The following is a 26,319-nucleotide window of genomic DNA, read 5'->3' as shown; positions in this document are numbered from 1 at the left end:
AATCTAGTACCTACTTCGCGTTTCGAAATTCTTCAGAAAATGACAGGATTTTTGACAGTTGTAGAAAATAGTTATTTGTACAACTAGTTTTGAAAGTGATACTTTTTTCATGAATTTGCAGTTTGATTAATGAGGGCGAATAATAACCCACAATTGAATAATTTTATTGACATTCGCGATTCACTAAAAAATGGATGCTATTGTTCATAGACAGGACTAAACTCCATTGAAACGCATAGTAAAAATCCGTACGTTTTTTCGTTAAAAAAAGACCGATAATCACTATGTAAAAAAATTAATTTTTTATTCAATGCTTAGATGTAGGCATAGGCATTGACTAATACCCTATTAGTCAATGGCATAGGCAAAAATAAAACACAGAAATCCCTATGTCTACTTCTTAAAGGTCAATTCACATTATCGGTTAGATCGCGGTCCGCTCACGGGCCGGTCAATTATTGTAGCGTGTGGGTATTTCTATGAACATGTTCTGACCGTGACCTGACCGTCAAATGTGAATATCCCTATTGAAATAGCATGTTACAATATTTTGAGGGGAGCGTTAGCAGAGCGTCACCTGAGCTATAGTATGAATTGGCCTTTTTAAATATCACTGTATATTATACGAGTATATGACCTCTCAGAGACACTCCTCAATCAAAATGAGGCGCACATTTACTGTGATCCACTCGCCGAGAACTATCAATCTATATTCATAGATGGGTTTTGTAAGAAAATTACCACTCGAGGTTCGGCTCATAAGCATAACACAAAATGGTAGGTAATTAAAACTCGCATCAAAAGGTGTACAAGGTTGTTATTATCAAATTAGTATGTACTAAATGGTGGATTTCCATATAAATTAAATAAACTGTTCCAAAATCGAAAGTTTTCTATTGGAAAATGTCTTCCGAGACTTATATTCGGACCAATATCTAAGTAAACCATGTTGCTTTTGGTCCAATTCTCCCAAATCACACTTTCCAACAGTGTATCTTTTTCCGGTGTAGGATTCCTGAAATTAGAAAAATTATATCCATTCCTTATTAAAATGCAAAATACCCCGTTTTTGCAAAGTTCGTCCATAATTTAATTAATCTGTATCGAGTTGTTTGGTCCTTTTTATTTAAAGTAATTGGCGCGAATGTGTTACGAAATAAATACGACAACTCCTCACCGTGACCAACTAATCCGGTATCTGAAACAAACAATAATATAAGCTAGAACTATCAGTTATATTCGACATAGGTACAATAGGTAGTATTGAAGTTAGTTACGATCCTTCAGAATAGGATAGTTAAACGTGTAGGTACAATTTCTTTGATTGTTTGTTGACCTACATTTTCTTTAAGCTCCACCTTGATTTTTGATTAAAAGAGCTAGCTGAATAGAGATAAGTTTTTAACATTCAAGACAGCTAGTGGCAATTCTTTTTATGTTTTTTAGTTTTTTATGTAAACCCAATCGCGTTCCCCTTATTTAGCATCAGAGGCCATTACAAGATGTGTAAGGCGTGCCGATAGAATATTTTACGTTTGTGAAATAGATTGCCTATTTGACGGAGAGATAGAAGTATTAAAAAGAACACTGTCAAAATAGGAGTAGATTTGCAATTGTTGGGGATCAATATGGAAGGTAAGGACAGTTACACAAAATAATTACCTTTGTCCGTTATTGGAGTATTAAAAGATCCTCTGTAAGAGAATACGTACATGAATACGTTTGAATTCTCCGAATACAATCTTACGCTTTCCAGAATAGGCCGTATAAATTCATTGTCGTTGAAGTACTGCAAAAATGTGCAAAATTATAAAAGTTGTCGTTTAAATTGCTACTTACGTTGAGAATGCTGATATTATCAGATACATTTTTGAAATAGTGATGCTTAATGTGTCTGTTCACGAAGTGCCGTGTAAGTTCATTCCTTATGTTCATACTGATAGGAACCAAAGCATTAGGAAATAATCGGAACCTATGCAAATACCAGTTGATATATTCACCAATGACTAAAAATATATTAAGTATTTATGAAAATGTCGTAACTAGATAACTACTACTGCAAAGGTAGTAGCTGATAGGTCGATTTGAATAACATTTATTTATTTTGTTAAATCGTGAATGCCCATTATCCCCATCGAGCCACCGTCAAGCTGCGGACAAAGATTTTTGCAGCATTTCCAAGGAAGAATTAATTTCCACGGTGGAAGATCGTTTGTTACCAGGTAGAATAATGTGGTGTTTTAAAAAAACACATATTACACTATATACAGTCAGTAAAAAAACAACATATATATATATATAGAATACAGAGTCAAATGGCGCGTATCAAACTACTAAGGAGTAGTGGTACGAAAAGTGAGCCTCAATCTGCCTACTCTGAGGGTTGATCCGAAGGCGGTCGGTCGTTGGATGATGTTAGTGGTTTTGGTGAACGCTTATATAGGTTTCATATAGGGTCAATTTGAATTCGAAGTCGAAGAAACGGTCTCAGCGAGAAGTCTATAGTCGGTCCGTGCAGAGTACAGCTGGGGGAAGATAATGTCCGTTCTGATTGGAAGCTGTGACCAGAACGCAACTTCTGGTGTACAACTCATAAATGTATTTATAAACAATTGTTTTATCGCGTTGTAGGCTGCTTTCCGCTGAATTCCGATATTGTTGTTGTTTTTCTCGATTATTCAGTATCACTAAAACAGCACTATCTCCCCATGACAGTGACCGAAGAATAATTGAAATCAACAAGAGAGAAAAGATCAAGAAAAATAATTTTTATACGAAGAGGATACAACAATCGAAGAGGAAGAGGAAACTATAGACCCAATCGCCGAGAGTAGGAAATATAGAGATGAAAGTTCCACACCACGCTCGCCACAGGGTCAAAAGATTCACTAATTCTTATTATAGTAGAAGTTCACCGAACCGAGGAGCAATGTGAGCATTTGCATTTCGTTCTAGGTTTTATCGCCAACAAACCAACAGGCAAGTGAAGATAGGAAGAAATGGGCGGACAAAATGACGCACCGGGGATGTCGAAGGGAGGAGATTGGAACTCTTAATCGGGCAAATGGAAGAGGGCAGTGAAAGGAGCGATGAAAGAAAACGAAGAAACAGAAAAGGAAGAAAAGGTAACTGACTGTCATCACTTCATCAGAGGAAACTTGGAGGGGGTGCAGTGGCGTAACTTCATTTTAGAGGCCCGTCTTCAAAAATATTTGGGGGCCCTTTCCTTATATCAGTAATTTTTAATCTGTATATGAAGAAAATAGTGTCTTTATTTAGCTTTGCTGATTTTGTATTTTGTAATTCATTGGTTCACAGGTCCATTGTAAAATTTAGCGTCACTGTGCCATAACAAAAGGTAATAATGACTTAATTTTAATGGTAACTCTTTGTTTTATTGTGACTTGTATTGACTTTAGCTATTTGTAACAAAGGGTAGGTAACCCTTGAATTTTCTTGTTATTTAATTGTTTCACTTTAAATGTTGTTCTTATTTTGATTTAATTAATATTGGTCAGTTCTTTCGATGTTTAAACTCGTTTATCTTGATTCGCGACATCAATTGTTTGTATATGAATCTGCCTTTAACTGTTTCGTTCGTGCAGACGTAAATTCTGGAGTGTTAAAATTACTTAGCGGCATTCATCTCGAAATACAACTTCAGTTACAGTATCTAGGATACCCAGATACCTTCTAGATTGGAGAAGGTGCCGCTAATTAACAAAGTATTTCATTTACTTTATGTAAGAGACTTCGGAATGTTATTTTTCACAAATGGGATGCTTTTAAATCTATTTGAGTTGGCTACTTTTGAGTATATCAAATTTTGTATCAGATTAAAGTAAAATTTAAATTGTTCAAATTCAAAACTCTCTGGAAATTGGCAATGACATCGACTCCGTCATAAGTTCTTTCACTACCATCATCAAAAATGCGGCTAACTCATCGATACAAAAAACAAAACCTCCTACTAGTACAACACGGCAAGTACCTTGGTGGAATAAAGAGGTAGAAATACATATCAGGCGATACAAAGCTAGTTTCAATACATATAGAAACAACAAAACTGTAGAAAACATGATTACCTACAAAAGACATAGGGCAATAAAAAGAAGAGCGATCAAAGAGAGTAAACGCAAATCATGGACCGAATACGTATCTTCCATGAATAGCACTTCAACGGTATCCGAAATTTGGAACAAAATCAAAAAAATAAAAGGAACTTCCAACAACACCAATATTAAAGTACTAGTCGACAACGATAAAATAATAAGTGACCCACACGAAATGTCAGAATTAGGTACTGGGGAAGAACTTTTGCAAAAACTCAAGTAACGAAAATTACGAAAAAGGTTTCTTAAAATTTAAAACCGAACGAGGAACAGATAAGTTACATATCGACCTCGGCAACAAGGAACCAATAAACAAGCCACTGACTCTTATAGAACTAGAAGAAGCATTGAAAACCGCTAAATCGTCGAGCCCGGGAATAGACGGTATACCCTATGCCATGTTACAAAAACTTTCAGAGTACGGGAGACAATTTCTACTGAAAATCTATAATTATATTTGGACTAAATACACATTCCCTTTTTCTTGGAGAGAAGCTGTCGTAATACCCCTCGCTAAACCAGGAAAAAACAACACAGATCCCAGAAACTATAGGCCAATCTCGTTAACCAGCTGCATGGGTAAAATAATGGAAAAAATAGTAAATAAACGAATTGTATGGGCATTGGAACACAAAAATATATTGACCAAATACCAAAGTGGTTTCCGCAAAAAACGTTCAGTCCTTGACGCCATTGTGGGATTAGAAACAGAAATAAGAAACGGGTTTACAAACAATCAAGAGACAATTGCAGTGACCTTTGACATTGAAAAGGCGTATGAGATGGTGTACAGAACGAGAATAGTCGAATTGTTACAGACATACGGAATAGACGGCAATATACTGGAATACATACGCACCTTTTTAGAAGATAGATATTTTCAAGTCAGGGTAAACAACACGCTATCCAAAAAATTTAAACAAGAAAATGGTGTCCCGCAAGGATCGATAATAAGCGTGACACTGTTTCTAGTAGGGATAAATGACATCGCAAGCAAGGTACAAGACCCAGTCAAAATCTCCTTATACGCAGATGATATAATAATATACTGTCGAGGGAAAAACCGTGACGCTTCCGGAAAATTTCTTCAAGAAACGATCGGCAAGTTCGAAGAGTGGACAAAAGCGACTGGATTTAAATTCTCCACCATGAAAACAAAAGCAATGCTATTTTCGACAAAAAAGAAAAATTTGCCTCCTCCTCCTCTGTACCTAAACTCTCATCCAATAAAATACTCCGAATGCTGTAAATATCTAGGAATAACATTTGATAAAAAATTGAAATGGACGAAACATCTCAATAACTTAAAAAACGAATGCAAACAGACTTTCATCATGAAAGTTCTATCTAATCACAACTGGGGAGCAGACAGCTCGACTTTAACTTCTCTCTACAAGTCTACGATCCTCTCCAAAATCGACTATGGTTGCATCGTGTATGGCGCGGCAAAAGCATATTTATTAAAACCGATCGACGCCATCCAACATACAGCCTTACGAATCGCTAATGGTTTCTTTAGAACAAGCCCTAAGGAAAGCGTACTATGCGAATCATCGGAATTACCGCTACGTTTTAGAAGACAATACTTAACTTTAAACTACGCATATACAAGTATCTCAAATCCAAACAATCCCAACCACTGTCATTTCCTCATCCAACATAACAAAAACTCAAATAAGTCATGTAATAACAACATAAATTTTAGATGCATCAAAATATTGGAAAAACTAAAGGAAAAAATCAAGAAAACAAAATGTAACCAAAATACTTCAATAATCCCTCCTTGGGCAATGAGAATCCCAAACGTTAATTATGATATGCTTCCTTATCCTAAACACGACTACAGCAATACCTTCCTACAAAACTTTCAAAGAACTAATATCAACATAGTTCCGAACCTACCACATAATTTACACGGACGGTTCGAAAACTAGCGACGGTGTAGGCTGCGCGGTAATAGACAAATTCGAAAAACTGCAATTTAAATTACCGCATATCAGTAGTGCATATAGTGGAGAACTTTTCGCTATCTTACAGTCTCTTATCTATGTAGCTAAAAGAGATAATATTATAAACTGTTTAATTGTGTGTGACTCTTTAAGTGCCTTACAATCTATTCAAAAATACGACCCCAACAACGAAATAAGCGACAAAATACTGGCTCAGTATGCACACACAGTTTCGATTAAGAAAAATGTAAGGTTTTGCTGGATTCCATCCCATGTAGGAATCAAAGGGAATGAAAAGGCAGATCGGGCAGCAATAACAGCATCCGCCTCTCCGGAAGCAGCGGAAATCAACGACACTACCCTTGGTGATTTAAAGAGCCACTACAAACAAGTCCTCCAAGCCGCTTGGCAAGAAGAATGGTCCGCAACTGCCAACAAACTAAAAGAAATTAAGCCAGAAGTCTCGCGGCAATCGAAGAGAACCTACCTCCAAAACCGAAGAGAATCTGTAGTCTGGACCCGACTGCGAATAGGCCATACGCGATTAACTCATTTGCATCTTATCACTAAGGACGACCCTCCTTATTGCGAACGTTGTAAAAAAATTATCACTGTCAAACATATAATATTAGAATGTACAGAATACACTAATCAAAGAAAATTGTATAGCATAAAAGATAACCTAAAGGATGCCCTTGGTGAGGGACGCTCAAATACAATGTCGTTCCTCAAAAACATATCTTTATTTGAAAAAATCTAACCGTACAAGAGCTAATGGCATATTTTGCAGTCGAAGCTCTTTAATTATAAATAAAAAAAAAAAAGGGTGACTTCCTCGGATTGTTAGTGTTTGTATATTGCAGATATTGCTCCAGACTTTTCGTTTATATTTACCCTCCGTTAACAATGATTCAGAATTTTCTTCGGACTGCAATTGTAAAAAAACAGGTGCATTGCCCTTCGTAAATAAAACTGTAAGAAGGAGCTTTGACGATGTCTTTGGTTTCGTGATGATCCGTGATCGGTCGGGTTTCCCCCATACGTGCTGACAGCCGCCGACGAGTGACGACACCGGATATAGAAGAATAGAATACTTGTTACCAACTTCAGAAAGAGAGGGTGTGTATACAGTGATTTGGTGATATAGTATTGCGCTGTAAGTACCTACATACAATACAATAAAAGAGTTTTTCTCCAACCAGCTGAATAAGACGCTATTTTGTGACAGTGTTCGGTACGTAAAATTGACGTTTTGCGGATTAATCGCTTTCACCATGGCAACTGTACAAAAAGAGGATACTTTTGGTCCTAGTACCAAAAAGAAAATGACCTTGAAAGTTGGCCAATTAAAAAATTACAATCACGGAGATATGTCACATTGACATCGTTTTACATTGCAGGTTGTAAGATATTTCTGCACATACAAATCAAATATTTTTGCATATTCAATGCAAATAATGCTGTTACCTATACGTATGTAGGTACATGTATTGAAAATGATTTACGCTCGCTATTTTTATTTAAACCATGTGTAACGTAATTTACATATTCGGTCAACGTAATTTTCATACGTATACAACCCGCCGTCGCGCGTAACGCCATCTACTTCAGACCCATTGCATTATTATCTGTCATTTTGAATTCAAAATTTGAAAAAGTTAATTGCAATTAATTTTAATTAAAAAACTGTATGGTAAGTTTTTTATTTCAATACAAAATATAACAATATTAATTGTGTATACAATAGAAATGACTGAAACTGGCGACATGGATTGCACTCCACCAGAGATTATAGAAACGGCAGAACATGCTACCTTAGATTTGCTCCCTACAAAGTCGCGAGAGGTGAGAAGTAAGAAGTAAGAACGAATAGGTTATAAGTTAACCTAAAAACTAGAGTGGCATGACACGTGAGGACAAGAAAGCAGAAGTTCTTATACTATAGTAGTGAAACTGTGTGAATCTAAATTCGAATATAATTTGAAGTAAAGGGGGTTGGAGAAAAAATTTTATGTTTTATTCGTACAAAAAATGATTACTAATTTGTCCCGAAAACTGACATTTTTTGTACTAATGGTGGAGATGTCTGTGTTTGTATTGTTTAATTCCTTAAAACCAAATTTGTGTGTATGTCCTACAAAAACACCAGCACTTGCATTACGCTTTTTTACTTTTTATCTCTTCCTTTAGTAACGGAAAATATGTAAAGAATTAATAGAAGCATACCATTGATAGAGGGAAATTTTCAATTTTCTTCAGAATGTTGTATAAACGAGTTAAATTTTCTGTATATTTTTGTCAGGGCCCCTTTTAAGTCGGGGCCCGTCCTCATTGCGTACCTTGGAAGCATTGTAGTTACGCCACTGAGGGGGTGGATTAACCATATTTAATTGATGCATATGAAAAGAGAGGATTGGAAATTTCGTTGTTAAGCACGAATAAAAGGATGGGAGGAACAAACTTTAAATTGCAAACAAACAAAAATGTCATTTACCAAGGTATGCGACAGTTGCAAACTGCTTGCATACCTTTTGATTTGAATTTGGGTAGTTTCCCTTTTTATAAAATTTTTTTGCCTTTTTGACTCTCTGAATTGTTATGAATTCCACTTTTTTGGGACGGATAGGAAGGATTCTAGTTCCACTTGGTCTAGTGTTTTTTCATTTAAAGATTGTTCAGGAAAATAAATTTATATATGCATATTTTACTAAAAAAAATCAAAGATTCTTGATACCCAAGATTTAGTTGCATGGCCACTGGAATCAAGTGAAGTTGATACTTAGATTTTGTTACACGCTTTCACCGAGTTGAAGCCAATGATGTAAGGAATCATACGTATACCCCGTTCATGATTGTGGGTGAAGGTGTGGAATACCCATTGCGTTTCTTAAGGTGTAAATGTTTTTCCAGTAATAATGTCTAAAAAGTGTCACCTTTAACATTGTATCTTCGCAAAATTATGAACAAGATACCGGAGGAAATAACTGGACCTACATAGTCAATGTACACCTTATCCCAAACAGCAGTTGGTGGGGTACTAGCAAGGTGAGCGTTAACTTGAATATTAAGGGGTTTGCACGTTTGACACAAGTGGCAACTTAAAATATAATCCTTAATCCTTTTATACATCCCATTCCACCAAAATCGTTTAGCCACCGACCTATAGGTTTTAGTAATAGAGTTATGGTTCCCCATTTTTGAATCGTGGTAGTAATATATAATTAAATTGTACAATTTCTCTGGAACTACCACCCTCTTAAGACGTTTCCTTCCGACATATCGAATAAGCAGGCTGTTTTCAATCGCAAAGTTATTTACATCCTGTCCGCCTTGGATGCGGGTTTGGATGAGTTTGCAATAGTAAAATTGACGTTTTGCGGATTAATCGCTTTCACCATGGCAACTGTACAAAAAGAGGATACTTTTGGTCCTAGTACCAGTACCAAAAAGAAAATGACCTTGAAAGTTGGCCAATTAAAAAATTACAATCACGGAGATATGTCACATTGACATCGTTTTACATTGCAGGTTGTAAGATATTTCTGCACATACAAATCAAATATTTTTGCATATTCAATGCAAATAATGCTGTTACCTATACGTATGTAGGTACATGTATTGAAAATGATTTACGCTCGCTATTTTTATTTAAACCATGTGTAACGTAATTTACATATTCGGTCAACGTAATTTTCATACGTATACAACCCGCCGTCGCGCGTAACGCCATCTACTTCAGACCCATTGCATTATTATCTGTCATTTTGAATTCAAAATTTGAAAAAGTTAATTGCAATTAATTTTAATTAAAAAACTGTATGGTAAGTTTTTTATTTCAATACAAAATATAACAATATTAATTGTGTATACAATAGAAATGACTGAAACTGGCGACATGGATTGCACTCCACCAGAGATTATAGAAACGGCAGAACATGCTACCTTAGATTTGCTCCCTACAAAGTCGCGAGAGGTGAGAAGTAAGAAGTAAGAACGAATAGGTTATAAGTTAACCTAAAAACTAGAGTGGCATGACACGTGAGGACAAGAAAGCAGAAGTTCTTATACTATAGTAGTGAAACTGTGACTGAATCTAAATTCGAATATAATTTGAAGTAAAGGGGGTTGGAGAAAAAATTTTATGTTTTATTCGTACAAAAAATGCGTTTTCGGGACTCGGAAGGTTGCTGGACTCCGCTAACGCGCCGTCCAGCAACTATCTTCCTCGTCCCGAAAACTGACATTTTTTGTACTAATGAAACAAATAACTATTTATGTGTTCAGAGATGTCTGTGTTTGTATTGTTTTAATTCCTTATTACTTGCTTGTTGTGCCTAACCAAATTTGTGTGTATTAGTCCTACAAAAACATTAGCCAGCACTTGCATTACGCTTTTTTACTTTTTATCTCTTCCTTTAGTAACGGAAAATATGTAAAGAATTAATAGAAGCATACCATTGATAGAGGGAAATTTTCAATTTTCTTCAGAATGTTGTATAAACGAGTTAAATTTTCTGTATATTTTTGTCAGGGCCCCTTTTAAGTCGGGGCCCGTCCTCATTGCGTACCTTGGAAGCATTGTAGTTACGCCACTGAGGGGGTGGATTAACCATATTTAATTGATGCATATGAAAAGAGAGGATTGAGAAACCACCAGTTGAATAAGACGAATGTAAAAGGATGGGAGGAACAAAGACTTTAAATTGCAAACAAACAAAAATGTCATATTACCAATGCCTATCAGCGACAGTTGAAAGCAGAAGCTTGCATACAGTTTTTATTTGAATAGGGTAGTTTGCTCACATTTTCACGAAAAGTCCGTTCACCATTATTTTACTTTCTTAGTGAATTGCTTATGATATTAGATCTTTAGATTTGAATCACCAGTGATAACCAAGCTACCTAGTTCCACTTGATCAGTGTTTTTTCATTCTAAATAATTAAGAATTCCCGAAAATAAATTTATATATGCACATTTTGACTAAAGGGAATATAATCAAAGATTCTTCAGTACCCATGCTTATTAGATTTTTGTGCCACTAGGAATCAAGTGAAGTAGATGATACTTACTTTTTATGAAGGGAAACGCTTCTCCCGAGTTGAAACCAATGATGTAAGGAATCATATGGTAACCTCCGTTCAGTAGATTGTGGTGTGAAGGTGTGGTTAATACCGCATTGTCGTGCCGAGGTTCTATAGATGGTCCAAACACAAATCCGCTAAATGTTGTTTCCAGTAATAATGTCTAAAAAGTGTAAGAAAGCACAATCTTTTTGCATTGGCACAAACGTATTCTTCGCAAAATTATAGATACAAGATACTACATAATAAACAATAAAAATTAAAATACCAAAAAGGGTTGAGATTGTTTGAGACCAAGATGGCCAAGGTGTTTATGGACTTAAAAGCTAAACGTCCCATTGGAAAAGTAAAATCGTTTTCTTAAAAACCATAGAAAATGCCGTAAAAAAGTGCTCTTGGTTTTTCCTAATAATCAATACTAAGGCCATCTTTTTTCGGATATCTCCGGAAGTAAGAAGGATTTAATTTAAAATGCTCAATCAGAAACTTGGAGCCCTAAAATTTCAGCTGAAAGTGAAATATTTCGCGACCGAATGGAAAACTTGATAGAAGAACACAAGCAACTATTATGCGCATGCCCTCGGCTAAGAGAATTTCTGGTTTCACAAAAACTTTCAGCATGTAAAACGCGCTTTAGGGCGTGTAATTAGCAGATTCATTAGAAACAACGGTTTTTCATTGTGGCAAGTGTTGTGGTTGATTTTTTTAATTTTTGAAAAATCAAGTTTCGTCTTGTTATTTTCATGTTCAAAAATATCCACATAACAAATTATGGCGAGATGCGCATTTTTGGCCTTACCGAGATGTGACTTCTTGGAATAGGAGATTAGGAAACATTTTTAGAAAGTCCGTAAGGCCACGTGCAAAAACCTAGGCAACCCTATTAATTGTATCCTCCTATGTATTATTATTGATGCTGAAAAAATTAAACGAAAACTTTTGGACCTTCAGTTTAATTGTAAAAAGCATTTGTGTGGATCCCCTCTAGGTCTTTACCGCAACTTCACTTTTAGACCCTACATACCTTCAACTGATATATTGTAGCCGCGGCAATCAGTTCTTCATATTTTATTCTTCTCAAATCGTGTACCAAGGATGCGCTAGATGAAATATTCAATTTGAGCATTCTTCCTATCCCGAAAGCCACTAACTTTGGGTTTCTAGTTAAACCCCACGGACACAGTGATGTTCCGCTTTGAAGTATAGCACGATTGAATAGCCCTGCAAATTAATTAATTATTATGAAGTAATCCTTTAGAAATGAGGATCGTTTGAATTTCATGCGTAAGACTCCAGTTGCTTACCTTACACTTAACCCGCTTTTAGGCGACTTAAACGAAAAACAAGTAAAAAGGTTTTCGTCCTAAGGCGAGTAACTTCAGCGCATTTTCCATGCATTGATCAGTACTTTCTAAAAGGTATGTTTTTCTTTACTAGTGGCATCTATGGTTAAAATTTCAAAGAAATATCTGTATAAATAAGAAAGTTGACGATGCGCAGTTCGCCCATGCGCATATTTAATTTATGTTATATGCGATATGTTTGTTTTTACTAGAAGCACCTATGGCTAAAATTTGACAGAAAGAGCTCCATAAGTAAAAAATTCGGCATTTTGCAGTCTGCGCATTTGATTTTTACTATGTGGCGATGTGTTTGCCTTTCCTAATCACATCTGTAGTTTTCGATTTTTACTACATGCCATATGTTTTTCTTTACTAAAAGCATCAGTGGTTAAAGAAATATCTTCATAAATAAGGAAGTTGGCAACTGCACATCTAATGTTTACAATTTGAGATATGTTTGCCTTTAACAGAAGCATTTGTGATTAATATTTCAAAAATATACCTCTCGATAAATCTCGATAAAATAGTTAATATGCGCATCCTGCACATGCACACATCAATCTAATGTTTACAATATGCGATACATTTTCTTTTTCTAAAAGCATTTTTGGTTAAAATTTCGAAGAAATATAGCCATAAATAATAAGGACTTAAGCGGCCTTTTTAGCTAATGACTGAATGCTGATGTTTTAATAAGTGACCGACAGTTGCATTTTTCACACAGGCCGCGGCCATGCATCCCGGAACGGCTGTACAGAGTCAGAGTTAGACTGCCATAGTGCCATACGGTTAAGAGAATGAATGATAATGAGCAATGATGCGAAGCAATCGCTATTGACCACTGCCCACCTGCCGGACCAAACTAAGGAAAGTGGATAAAACTAGTTGCCCCACAGACGGCTGATGCCAACGCTTATGCCCGGGATTCGGCACACATCAGTGACAACGGCACTAAGTGCGCCAGCAGCGTCATGCAACACATCGCATTTTGCCTCAACATTCACCAAGTACTAAGTTCTGTATACCATCTTCAGGCTAATCCGGTAGAGAAGAAAAACAGAGACGTTAAAGCGTTAAAGCCAATCCACAAAACCCAGGAGTTCCTCTCGGAAAATACCACGTCTCAGCATTATAGGCCAGTAAATGAACGTGGAATACGGCGATACTGTGTAACTTTCCGCGTCTCCACCGAATCGCATGAAAGTTTGGATTTAGGTTCTACCATAGATGTATTTGGTCTATGGTTCTACTTACCCTCCATTTCAAAGTTGAACTTGAGCCCAGGGTTGCTTTTACTTGGGGAGTGAATGCCACCCCTTCTCGGGGGAGAAAAAGATATGTTCAAAATAAGTCCGGAAATTGATAAATTCTAAGCAACTTTTGTTCTATAGAGTTTTTTCACTAAGTCAATAGTATTAGAGTTATTTGCGAGTGAAAATGTTCATTTTTCAACAAAAAACCACGTTTTCAGACGGTTTTTCGCAAACAACTCTAAAAGTAAGTATTGTATCGAAAAAAGTATTCTTAGCAAAAATATAGCTTATAAAAAAACAAACAAAATGGTCTAATATGAAGTCTGTAGACCCAGTAGAAACAAAGTTGTAGCTCATAAAAAGTAGGTTCTCATTCGTCAAATTCCAATCGGATACTTCAACGTGAAATAACCAAAAAATGAAGCACTTTTCGGGGAAAACTTATAAATACTTTTTTAAAGTGTTTGAAAAAACCTTTCATTTTGTATCTAAAGAAAAGTTCCTAGCATCAAAACTAAGTGCGTTACGCTCAAAATAAAGTTGGTCCTTTTTTTTGGTAAAGAATTGAGGAAATCACCCCCTAATTAGCACCCTTGTAATTAAGCGTTACCGCTTTACAGTTTACTTTATTTATGTATGGTTGATATGATCTGTAAGTTTGACCGGAACAAAGTGGTTAGTTTTGAAAAAAATGTAGTTTTGAGGTAAAAAAAAATTTTTGAAATTTTGAAAAATTGCCTTTTTTTGCCAAATAATTATTAGTGTATTAGTTTAGTTTACTACAGTAGGCAATTTTTCAAAATTCCGGACTTATTTTGAAGGTATCTTTTTTCCCTCCACGAGAAGGGGTGGCATTCACCCCCCAAGTAAAAGCAACCCTGGGCTCAAGTTCACCTTTGAAGTAGAGGGTAAGAGGACCCTAAATCCAAATTTTGAAGCAAATCCGTAGAGGCGCGAAAAATTACACGGCAAAACGGTCATTTACTGGCCTATTACAACATTACAATGCAAACGACTTCGCAGAGCCTGTTCGGCCAATCAGAAAACGGGACAGGCTACCAAAGAAAGGAAAATAAATCCTGCCTCCTTCGTCGAGTTGTCGTTAGGAGGTAGCGGGGAGAGTCTGTAACATATCATATACCTCCCTTAGTTCTCCACCCTCACGCTTACTCACATGGCAAATGGCATACATTATGTTACCGACATTATGCAGTAACAGGAGTTCCGCCCCATGACATAATAACCCACTCGTAGCGCTTAAGTGAACATCCCACAAAAGACCATCGAAGCTCACAGCCAGGTGCATCTTTTAGTAAGAACGACCAGATAATACCGGTTCCTTTTTTAACTGACGACCCTTCGGCAAACAAGATACGCCGCACTGCCGTGTTGGTCTTCAAATAAAGTGTGTTGGGAACCATACTACAACTTGTTACAATTACTTGTGAACGCTTTTATACCGTTATTGTATGTCTTCAAATCAAACTTATGTATTCAGTTATAGCATAGACACTATAGTTCCTTATAGCATTTTCAAAGTCAAAGTTTACATGTGAAAGAAAGAATTTTGTTTGTAGAATCAAGATACCTTGTAATGCCAGGTCCATCTATTGACCGACTGTGCTGCTCAGTGGTAGAGCGTTGGGATAAATAGCCGGAGGTCGGGTGTTCGAAACCTGGGCTAAAGCAAAGAATACTTAGTTACTCTTTGGCTAAAGTAAGAATCTTTCATCTGTGGCAGAGATGAGAACTCAAGTATATTTCGGGCAACAATCTGCATCCTCGGGATTAAAACACACTTTAGTATATAATATACTTGGTATATAATATACTATTAGGTGTGCCTATATAAATTAATTTGTCAATCAATTTCAATTGTCAATATAGCAGCTAATGGCCAGAACGATCCTTCTAAAACTATTCGCTAAATTTGTAGTGGATTGCCTACGTCATTGCCGTGAAGGCATAGGGAAATTGATTTGGCTACATTTCTTATTTTTGGTGCAAGCCAACAAGAGAACGACGCACTGCAGTCAAATTGTAAAAATCTTAGACCGTTTCCTTACAGTGACCGAAATTCAAAATGGCAAATACACTAGCACACAAACAGGGCGATTGCCAAGCAATTATTTCATTCACCTAACAACACGCAAATACAGCAACGTTGACATGCAGGTATGTACCACACGTTAATTACCTATTTTTACCAGTAACTTCTTTTAAAAAAATGTTCGATGTCTGTCTGGCTAAGAAGAAGAAATTGTTTTACCTTTCGTTAAAGGTGTTTGCGTCAGGTAAGAAACTGAAATTGACCCAGCGCTTTCTCCAAACACAGTAATGTTACTTTCATTTCCGCAAAAAGACTTAATATGCTTTTGGACCCATTTTAACGCAAGTATTTGATCTTTTAGTCCATAATTTCCAGGAGCTTCCATATCTTCAGTACTAAGAAAACCTGCAAGACGTTGTTCGTCATGTAAGCGTGCAAATACTTTAAATACCTAGTATATTTAAGCGATAGTTAATAGTAACCACCACGACCTCTTCGTTCATAAAGTAATCCGGATGATACGTTTGGTAGGTGTGTCCACCAATTTCGAAAAACCCTCCATGGAACCATATCATAACGGGGAGCTGAGTATGGCATTTCAGCATCGGTGTATAAACATTAAGATACAAACAGTCTTCCTCTCCAATTGTGACGAAGGGTATGGTAGACTGAGCGCAAGAGGGACCTTCATTATAGGCTTTTATCACAGATGCATAATTAGAGAGTGCTACTGGAGGCTGAAAAAGTAACGCAAAAATGCTGTGGTTAGGAAATAAGACGTAATATACCATAAATCTTTGTTCTCCGATTGGTGGTATGGCATATGGTATGCCACGAAACGAATGGAAAGTTTTCTGTTGATCTTCCGTTCTTAGGGTTAAACCAACAATTGTAGGACCTTGTTTTATTTGGACAGTTGAATCCTGTTATGTAATTCCTAGTAAATACAGTAGAATTGTCTTCTAGAGACTTACAGATGACAACAATACGCGATGAAAACAGGAATAGAAAACAAATAATGCATATAACATTTTCTAGGAATTCGTACCTAGCTACTAGTGCTAGTTAGATATAGGAAACTCGTTGGTATCGCACACACAATTTAGAGTTATCATTGTAATTAACACGTTAACGTTATCTACCTAAATATCGAAGGTATCTACTCGATGTGTAATTATACACAGTTTAAATGGAAAAATTAGGCTATGATAATGATGCTCATTACACCAATATAAAAAAGAAAACAAAGAAAAACATAATCAACCGAACAAGGAAATTATGCCAAAACTTCTGCAATAATAAGTTAAAAAGTAATCGTAGACGACTTACGAACATTTCCACGTTAATGTCTGCGAAAAAAATTATTACCTATCCTCCTTGCCCAATTTGTTTTTAGTTTCGGAAAACAGGGAAGGGAACGAGACCAAAGGAGAGAAACATCGGAAACTAATGAACGATCGGAGAAGGATGTAACTGGAATTCATATATCGCACACTTATACTCGTACGTTCAAAAACTTAAACTGTTTTTAATAATACTCCTTACCCCGTAATCGGAAAAAATGAGACCGATGTCGTATTTCAAATCTTTTAAGCGCGCAGATAACGGATGCATACTCCACTTAATCGGTGGTAACCCATTTAAATAATTACGGCTAATTATACTTATGCAAATAGTCGGAATGAAATCTCCAAATTCGGCAGTCTAGAAATGCCGTGTTTGTTCCTTGGAATGTGCGGTCAAGCGGCACACTCGGTTATCAGCCGATATTTTCCTTAAACTGCACGACCTTGCCGGTTTTAATCCTGGATTTTCATGTACCATTAGAAAACTAAAATCGATTAATCGATAATTAACGGATCCAAAATTTAATAAGAATGATTCTCTCCTTTCTTCTCTGGCAAGGGAGCTTTCGGCGGCTGTAAAAACAATTTAAAAATCCCTTCAGGAATGATTGCAAAAAGGATCGATTCACTTGCGTTATCGGTGGTAAAGCAAACAATTAAACAAAATGAAACACGCAAAGCTCACTGCCCGTCTCCTAGAGCAAATAAGTAAAGTCAGACATTACTCAGTAACGAAGCGCCCAACTTAAAACGCTTCTAGATACCGGGTGTTCAGTAAAGCTGGTCGATTTCACAAATATACGATGTGATCATACCTTCGGGTATGGAACTTCGGGGCAGAAAACGGGTGCTTCGTACATTAGTCTAACAAGTTTGTAAAGACTCCTGAAAAATAAAAGTGAAACCAACTAAAAAAAAGGTTGATTTGAATTTATTTGTAGGGTAATTAACGTTTGCTTTTGCTGGAAAGTTCCAGAGAATTCAGATGTTGGGAGTAATTTTCAGGAGAGAAAGCTACAATAAGCAAACTAGGCGAAAGATAGTGTTGCCGCAAGACGAGACGAGATGAGACCAACTTAAAGTCTCGTCTCGCCCTGGTTCAGTCTCGTCTCGTCTCGTTTCGTCTCGTTTGGTCTCGCGTGGTCTCGCCATACTATCAAAAAATGGTGTAGATCACATAAAAGGCACCACGAAGGCATGGCAAATAATAATGACCTTCCTTATCTACCTGCTAATCACGAAACATAATCATGCGTATTTTAAGGATTTTCTTAACCATTCTGAGGCTAAAAAATATTAGCTTTCATAAAATCTATCTGGTAATGTAACTAGATAGGAGAGTCTCACTGAATTCTGAAGTTATTTTGTAAAATCTTGGTCTTAATTACGCGGTAAATATGTAAGTACCTGTATCTACAGTAACCGTATTTGAATATGTCGTATGTCCACAATATACATTTTACCTTAAGTTAAGCAGCGCCTTTATTCACAGAATTTCGCAAGAACTCAAAGAAAAGTGTAAACTAATACTAAAGTACCTATAACATTTTAGCCTCAATATGGCGACCAGAAGGAACTACCAATCAAAAACGAGATACCCGGTTGTATCCACTGTTCTAAATGAGTCACTGTACATACCAAATCTTGTTTTCCCGCATAGACATTTACCATTATTTGAGTCAGGTATTATACCTGACTCAAATAATGGTAAATACTGCTATTGACGAGGGTACAGGTTTAATAAATTAATTGTCTGCCAATAAAATAAAATATAACTGTCGAAGGCTTCCTGTTAAGAAAAATTACAGTTGTATAAGACCTATGGTAATTAAGTCCTAAATCAATAATAATAAATGAAATGCAAAAATGGTGAGAAATCGCTCAAACCTACTAAAGCTAAAGTACTTTTAGAGCCTACTTAAAGGTGTAAATAATTTCCCTAAATTATCAACGTTAATAGGGCACCTTTTGTATTAAAGCTGTTGCACAAGAGATCACCAACACCAAGGTCAGAGACAAACGTCAAACGGCAAAAGAATCAGTGGAAAAAAGAGTACATATACCTATATATTTTCCACAATGCCTGAAAGAGAATTACATAAGAAATAAGTGTTAATATATACTGATGGTAATAGATGGTATGATACCACTACTTCAAACAAACACAACTTATTATGTAACACGTTATATGGTTAACCAATGTTTCCAAAGATAGAAAACTTTTATTAACCCCATAGTTCATTTGTTGATTAAATATTCGTTCATTCAAGGTTATTTATTTCTATTTATGTCGCAATGTTACACCACAGCTTAGTGGTTACACTGTGTAAATATTATTTATAAAACAACCATTCTTGCAGATTCAGGGTCTATGGGAGGTTCATAGTTTCCGGAATGAACAGGACCTTCTGGTGCGTTATATCTGCCAATAAACGTAATTCCAGCTACCTTGTGTTTAATGAAATATATAAACGGATGGTTTGCGTAGAAATTAACGTCTAATATCCTTGCGCTGCGCCAAATTTGCATGTGTACTAAAATATATTTTGTGTGTTGATGAAACAGAAACAGATATTATACCTGCAGTTGCTGCAGCAGCTACAGATCCCTTTTCATCCACCTCAATTGTCGCTTTTTGTATAACCTGCGCAATTTTTAGAGGTTCCAATTCTGTGGCATCCTTCATACGATCAAAAGTTGCTCCGTTTTGGAATGGAAGAACCGCACCTATCTGCAGTTTTTAAGTGATCAATGTGCTACCCGTAATGTAAGGATACTTACGGATTTTAAAATAGTCTTAAAGGGGATGGTGTCCTTTACTTCAAACTTTGGAATTTGAACATCTACTGTACGAGCAGAATGTGGAAATGTGGTTCTCAAAACTTGATTCAAATTATCTTCCAACTTGTGCAAGTCTTCAGGATTATCAGGCAACGCAATAACCATTACAACATCGTCTCCTTTATATTTCATTTCCAAAAATTTGGCGTTCAATTTACGATCATGTTGATATCTATATTGTCCTTTATTTGACATTATATCTGTATTAATATAGTGAGTATTGTTTAAGAAGAATGGTTTGACTTTCGTGTCGCTTTCTTTAAATCCGTTTACCCAAATACCTTTGAAATACATCGCATTTAGAAGCATTAATCGCGAGTCTGAGTCTAAATCGTCTTGATTGATGAGCTTGGTAATCTTGTTGTGTGTTTTCTTTGCAACCCACTGGTTCATAACAACCGCAGCAGTTGGATTTACAAAATCAATGTTTTCGATGTCAGATTTAAATTTGTTTGTTACCACGTCTTTGTAGTTTTCGGCTATCTTGAACTTGTCTTGGACATAAATTTTATTTGCGCTTTCAAATGTGTATTTGTCGCTACTTTCTAGTTGTGGTATTACTTCAGAAAACATTTCCTCAACTTTCTCGAAATTATTTGGAAAACTGGCGGCGACAGACAATTGTCTGGCAGTTTCTTCTGTAGCTCCTAAGAAGACCATCGCTAGCGTGATTTCAACTGACAACGGGCACATTAGTATATTTCCTGATCTGGATTTACTTAATTCCTGCAAGTATAGTTTGTGAAACATCAATAATGGGTTGTTTTACAATATCATTACCCTGTACACATTAGTTGTAAATTGAACGTTTCCTTCATGATACTCCGTCAACTGTTCTCCACACGTCAGAAGAACGCAAAACGACAGTAAAATAATTATTTTCATTGCGAACCTAAAACTATTAAACTATTCAGTATGTAGATACTTATTATGAAAATGTAAGAACTGTTATAATAGAGACTAACCTTTGTGATGCGATAAGGTGCTTTAGATACACTGTCCAAGTACGATTAACGTGATAACCCCTTAGTATTGATTTATATACACAAAAATAATCAAAATAGTAGGGATCCAAGAATACGTAATCCGAGGAATTTTATTTACGAACGATATTAATAGTTTTTTTTTATACTAAATCAAACACATTCTCGAAATACCGTCGTATATTTCTGGTTACGCTCTCCATAGATAAAAGAAGTAGAATTGTTGTTACATCAATTGACGCAGATGTATTGTGGAAAATTTGAATGTTCCCGAAACGTTTGTAGGTAAATCGAAATTACGAAACGTCAAATCGAAAATACCATCATGTGACTTGGTACTTGGGAGCAATAAACAAATAACATATTACTTTCGCAAACTAAAATTTTTCCGTAAAGATGTCCCCGTACTCCGTAGGCTAAGATTTTGTACCCAGTTTACGAAAATTTTCATGGAACGTTGTTTGTAGAACAATGAATTGTTACCCCATAATCCATTTGACGTATTAAAAAATAGTTTGTCCTGCAATCGATGTTCTTGCGGTTAAAGAGCTAGTATGTAGTCGCCACGGGTCAATTTATCGCCCCAAAAACATCATTTTTCCTTTGAGAATGAGAAACACGAGGATTTGAATTTATTTTACAACAAAGTAATTAGTTCAACAGTTCATTGAAAATGAAGGGGGTATTCATGTAAATCAGTTAAATATTCATAACATGTGAGTTCGAGGACGAGTTGGTTTTTCGATCCTTCATCGTAATTGAGTTTGCAGACGAAGAATAAAGAATTTTTGCCCGACGACCAGCTTAAGTGCTTTAAATGCAAAGAGAGGGCCACATAGCATCTAAATGCACATGATTTAAATGCACGGGATTTGAACCCAGTATTAATAATATACAGGGTATCCTCCAGGCATATTGGAGTATCATTTTCTGTAGTAATATTTTGCCCAAATTTTGATTACAAGTTGTTGACATTCCTGTGAAAACAAAATCAACAATTATCTCCTATTATTTACATATTTATTTACTTGAGCTAGCTGGAAGTAAAAAAGTACAATCATAGTGTAAAAATAGAACTTAGACTATGGTCTTTGAATAGAAAAGGATTCAAAGCTATGGTATGATTAAGGTAAGTTCCGAAATACTTAACACCGACGCCAACGCCAAGAAACGAAGAATAAGAAGAATATACAGGGCGAACCATCAAGATTTACGTTACAAAATGTCACCCAAGAGTGGGGCTGTAGTGTGAGGACCGTTAATCTGTATTTTTAGCGTATTTTCCTCAAAGTGAAAAATCGCTATTGGCTGTTTGTCGTACGTCCGTCCGTCCGTCGGTCTGTCACACGTACTCCTTCTACACCACTGAACCGATTTGGGCGATATAGGGCTCATTTGAAAGGGCTTGGCCCAAGGATTCCGTGCATAACGATATTTTTTTGTTTTGCGCATGTACAAAATTTCGTTTAACGCATGTGCAATGCTACCTTTTTTATTTATGAAGATTATTTTGAATAATTGAAAAAGTTCCGACAGGAACTTCGAATCGACAGCTTTGGTAGCTGGTTCGCGAGCTAAACCTTTTGTTGTAAATCTTCATTTACACAGAACCTTATACTATTTATTTCACAAATATATACATTATTTTATTTACAACACCCTTAGAAATTGAGCACTACTAACGTTTCTGAAAGCATCTTTTGAGTCGACCTACTTCTTTTGTAGGCGAAATGTGACTGCTTTGAGAAGTTAAAAGTGGACTAATTAACACCTCCTAAAACTAAGAACATTTATTACACCCATATGGGCTGCAATATTAGCGCAAAGGACCGCATGCAAGCGGCTCCTTTGCCTAGTCACGTATTATATCTTATGTTATATAATATAATATAAAAATTAGTTTTAAAATTTGGTTTTGTCCTTGCGCAATGGAAATTTTCTTATTAATGAAAACAGTTAAATGAAATATCATATGTAGGCACTTTGAATGAAACTAAAACTGTTACCGGTTTCAAAATTACCGTTTACGCATGCTGTAGGTTTTATTTATAAAGGTATACAATGAAATTTCTAATGTAGACAATGCGCAATGCTATTTACGAAAGCATTAATAAAAAGTTCCATATTATGTAGACACTTCAAATAAAAGTAAAATTAATGCCCATTTCAAACTTTGTATGTATTTTAACGCTCCACTATTTTTCATTAAACTGTATAGACTTCGACGATAGGTGGCTCATTTGAAAGAGAATGGGGTAAGGATCTCGTGCCTACTGGTATTTTTTCCGGTCCTAGCATTAATATTATTAGGAGGAAAATACGCTCTCGTCATTTATGTTTGCATAATGACTTTTTAACTTGTTATAATCCGAAGGCCTTGTAGTTTCCAAGTATCTAAACAGTAAACACATTACTAAATTCTCTGCCGGATACCACTCGAATGGCATAAAAAGCATCTCCAATGGCAACCACGTACACGAGCAGTTTTAAATACTGTTCTATACGTCCACACATAAGAATAGGCTGAATAAGTGAATAGGTGTGCTTTTTTGGCACTTGTAGGCGATTAATTATGCTTCAGTGGGTCAGGTGTGACCACGTTGATCGTTTCGTAGTTTTATATGTGATACACAATTTGAATTGTAAAACAACATTAAGAGTAATTTCAACAATTAATGTATGACGAGTGTGTTAACTAGGCTACGGTTAACTGCAGCAGGTCCTCGTATTAAAATAAGCTCATAAATGTATTGTCTGCATAATTTACAAGCTGGTGTATTTTTACGATTATTTGATTTTTCAGCACCAAGTGCCATAATACTTTTATGTGCGAAAGTTCTGAATAAAGCGGAAAAGGGATTGACTGAAACTGATAGGGTAACTCAATTTTACGGCGGACAAATCGAAAGCTGTTTATAGGACATTCGGTATTTGATCAGAATGTTCATCACAACGGAGGACGGTACTTGGACGAGGCTGTATCGAAGAACGTTATATTAGAATACACTTTATAAATCGTAAATCATCCTTTCGTGAATGCGGAAAAAAATTCCAATAAAAGTAAATTAAAAGTTTGAAGTGGATCTAAAATCACCTGCCGGGAGTGTGTTCTCTATTACATTCTATTTCGCATTTCCAATGCCTATATTTTTGTATACAATGGCTATGTTAAAGTTTGTTCTTAGACAAAATACTTATCAAGTACCCAGTAATTGGAATGGTTGTTAAGTAAACTAATAATTAACTAAACAACTAATACAACTATCTTAAAAGTCCAAGTTTTAAGAAGTGCTATGGGCTTTCAGTAATTGCTGTGGAGGTAGTGGAATGTTGTATGCTCTTTCTGGTATGAACGTAGGACCGATATTAAGTTTGTAAGGTTTCACATCACTAAAAAGACATAAACTTATTATCTAAAAACGCACAAACGCACTTTTGTAATTACGGGCCGAAGGGTTGGTAATTAAATGGGGGCCAAATTGTTGGTTAGAATTCATTATTAAGATGCGACAAATGTACTGTAAACTCATATTTCATTACAAACATCCCTATGTAATTTACGCGTACGGTCATATCGGGTGGCATGGTAGCATCATCGAATATAATTACTTATTCTGGGCGTCTTTTGCGCTCAAGGATCGCCAATTAATTAAGCAACTCACCGGGAGGCTTTCCTCCCCGAGCTGTCGCAGAGCTCTCCTGAACCTCTGAACACTCCGATTGGTGTTGAATCTGTGGTTGGAGATGGATCATTTGAGGAAGGTTTACGCCGTACGCATATGAATTATTTAGGATACACATCCCGTCCGTATAATGACCGTTTGCACCGATAAATTTTAGCGGAGGTTAGCTTAAGCGTAGCTTAAAATCCATGGTAAAGATTATTGCGACAATGGTTGCCATGGATTTTAAGCTACGCTTAATCTAAACACGGCTTAACTTTGTCGGTGCAAACGAGCATAAGTCACACAAAAACAATATTCTATCGTAGCAATAATAATTAATTTAACAAGTCAGAGAAAATTCTATATAATCCATTGTTAGTTGTGGGTATCTTTACATTCGCTTAAGTATACCGTAAAACCTATATAAGTAAAGAAATCCAAACGTCTTGGATTTTTTACAAACTTATCAATAACGTCTGATGTCGATATATCTATATCCCGATAAATAGACAACATAGCAAGTCAATTTAATCTACCCTAGGAGGAAGAGAGCAATATTAATTTGGAACATAGTGGTGACACTAGTATTTACCTCAGAAATTGTATTTCTTAGGTACGTCCAAGGGTATGTCTTTATCCTCTTGAGCGATGAAAAACTTCGTGCGGCTGTGGAAGTTGACACAGGCAGTGTAGTAGATGAAATATATTTGGGTAAATATTAGGATGGCATTCTGTGAGAGCTTCCATGGCATTTTCTGGTTTCTTGGTTTTATTTAAATACTTCTCCTCCATAATGAATATTCCGCGACTGCATCGTGTTTGCAAGCATTTTGGGAAATATCTACAAGAAGTTTAAAATCCTCCTCTTGATCCACGTCGGTTGAAGGGACTAGCGACTGGAAACTTTTCAGTAAATTTTTGTGACTGACAAAGCGTTCCTCGATTTGCGTAATGAATGTATCAAAAAATGGACAAAATATTGTTATTCTGAAATAATCTGCTGCAGAATTCGTGTTCAGGTCTGGATTTGGCCTGTGCTTTTGTCGATCCATACGTCCTTCAGTACATTCGAAATGTCTTCGGAGGTAAGATGTTTATTGATTAAGTAACTGATGTGCATTATATTGATATTAAAATCAGATTGCATTTCTGAAGTTTCGGGACTTTTACCATGATCAGCTTCATTTTCCGAAGATTGCAATTGCACCGTGTAATTTTTATTGCAACCGCCATCATCATCATTCGGTTTGTGAGCTTTGGAGATTTGAAAAAATCCGATATTCTTCTGTGACGTTTGAGATATGCTCTTCCGAGTCTGTCATTCTTATCCACCTTGTTCGACGTCAATAATTGGAATGGTAGGCTTGCGGGAAACAGGACTCGGAAAATTCTATGTGAACTTTATTGTGCTTTTCAAAATATAAGAAAATCTATCCACGTCAATATTAATTACTAAGACTTTATACTAGGTGTTCATTACCAGATTTTACCAGGGGGTGGTCTAGCCTTGACCTTGAGGTCATCTATAGATTGCACCTACAGATCCGGCTAGTTTCTCTTAACGAAACCGCTGCATATTATTGCATATTTGGATATCTAGGGTAATTTTAGTGGGACTGGGTGTTTGCCGCAGATCGACATATAAAAACGCGTATGTCTAAAAACAAGTATAAATATATTGAAATATATTGAAAA

At 36.1% G+C, this 26,319-nt stretch overlaps 2 protein-coding genes across 3 annotated transcripts; both read right to left on the bottom strand.

The window, feature by feature from the left end:
• Window positions 1–799: 799 nt before the first annotated feature.
• LOC116163360 (putative inactive carboxylesterase 4) lies at window positions 800–18,194 on the bottom strand. 2 transcript variants are annotated; one of them, XM_031477249.1, is made up of 10 exons: window positions 16,764–18,193; window positions 16,578–16,712; window positions 16,241–16,526; window positions 16,009–16,194; window positions 12,168–12,364; window positions 11,132–11,306; window positions 1,840–2,006; window positions 1,663–1,789; window positions 1,063–1,198; window positions 800–1,015 (listed from the first exon to the last, which is right to left on the bottom strand). In XM_031477249.1, exons 1-10 carry the CDS (start codon window positions 16,818–16,820, stop codon window positions 829–831), a joined length of 1,653 nt encoding a protein of 550 aa, XP_031333109.1. In that variant the 5' UTR covers window positions 16,821–18,193; the 3' UTR covers window positions 800–828. The 2 variants fall into 2 exon arrangements, with proteins under 2 accessions (XP_031333109.1, XP_031333110.1); XM_031477250.1 differs by lacking the exon at window positions 800–1,015 and having other exon boundaries at window positions 1,663–1,694; window positions 1,748–1,789; window positions 16,764–18,194.
• Window positions 18,195–19,395: 1,201 nt separating this feature from the next.
• Window positions 19,396–21,102, bottom strand: LOC116163361 (antichymotrypsin-2-like). The gene is made up of 5 exons (XM_031477251.1): window positions 20,942–21,102; window positions 20,757–20,874; window positions 19,917–20,702; window positions 19,716–19,866; window positions 19,396–19,669 (listed from the first exon to the last, which is right to left on the bottom strand). Exons 2-5 carry the CDS (start codon window positions 20,859–20,861, stop codon window positions 19,473–19,475), a joined length of 1,239 nt encoding a protein of 412 aa, XP_031333111.1. The 5' UTR covers window positions 20,862–20,874; window positions 20,942–21,102; the 3' UTR covers window positions 19,396–19,472.
• Between the last annotated feature and the right edge of the window lie 5,217 nt (window positions 21,103–26,319).

This window comes from Photinus pyralis, unplaced genomic scaffold (genome assembly GCF_008802855.1).
Source record: "Photinus pyralis isolate 1611_PpyrPB1 unplaced genomic scaffold, Ppyr1.3 Ppyr1.4_LG2, whole genome shotgun sequence".
In the NCBI taxonomy this organism is placed as follows: Eukaryota; Metazoa; Arthropoda; class Insecta; order Coleoptera; family Lampyridae; genus Photinus; species Photinus pyralis.
The sequence above is the reverse complement of the archived record's forward strand: the minus strand, read 5'-3'. Positions and strand labels throughout refer to the sequence as shown.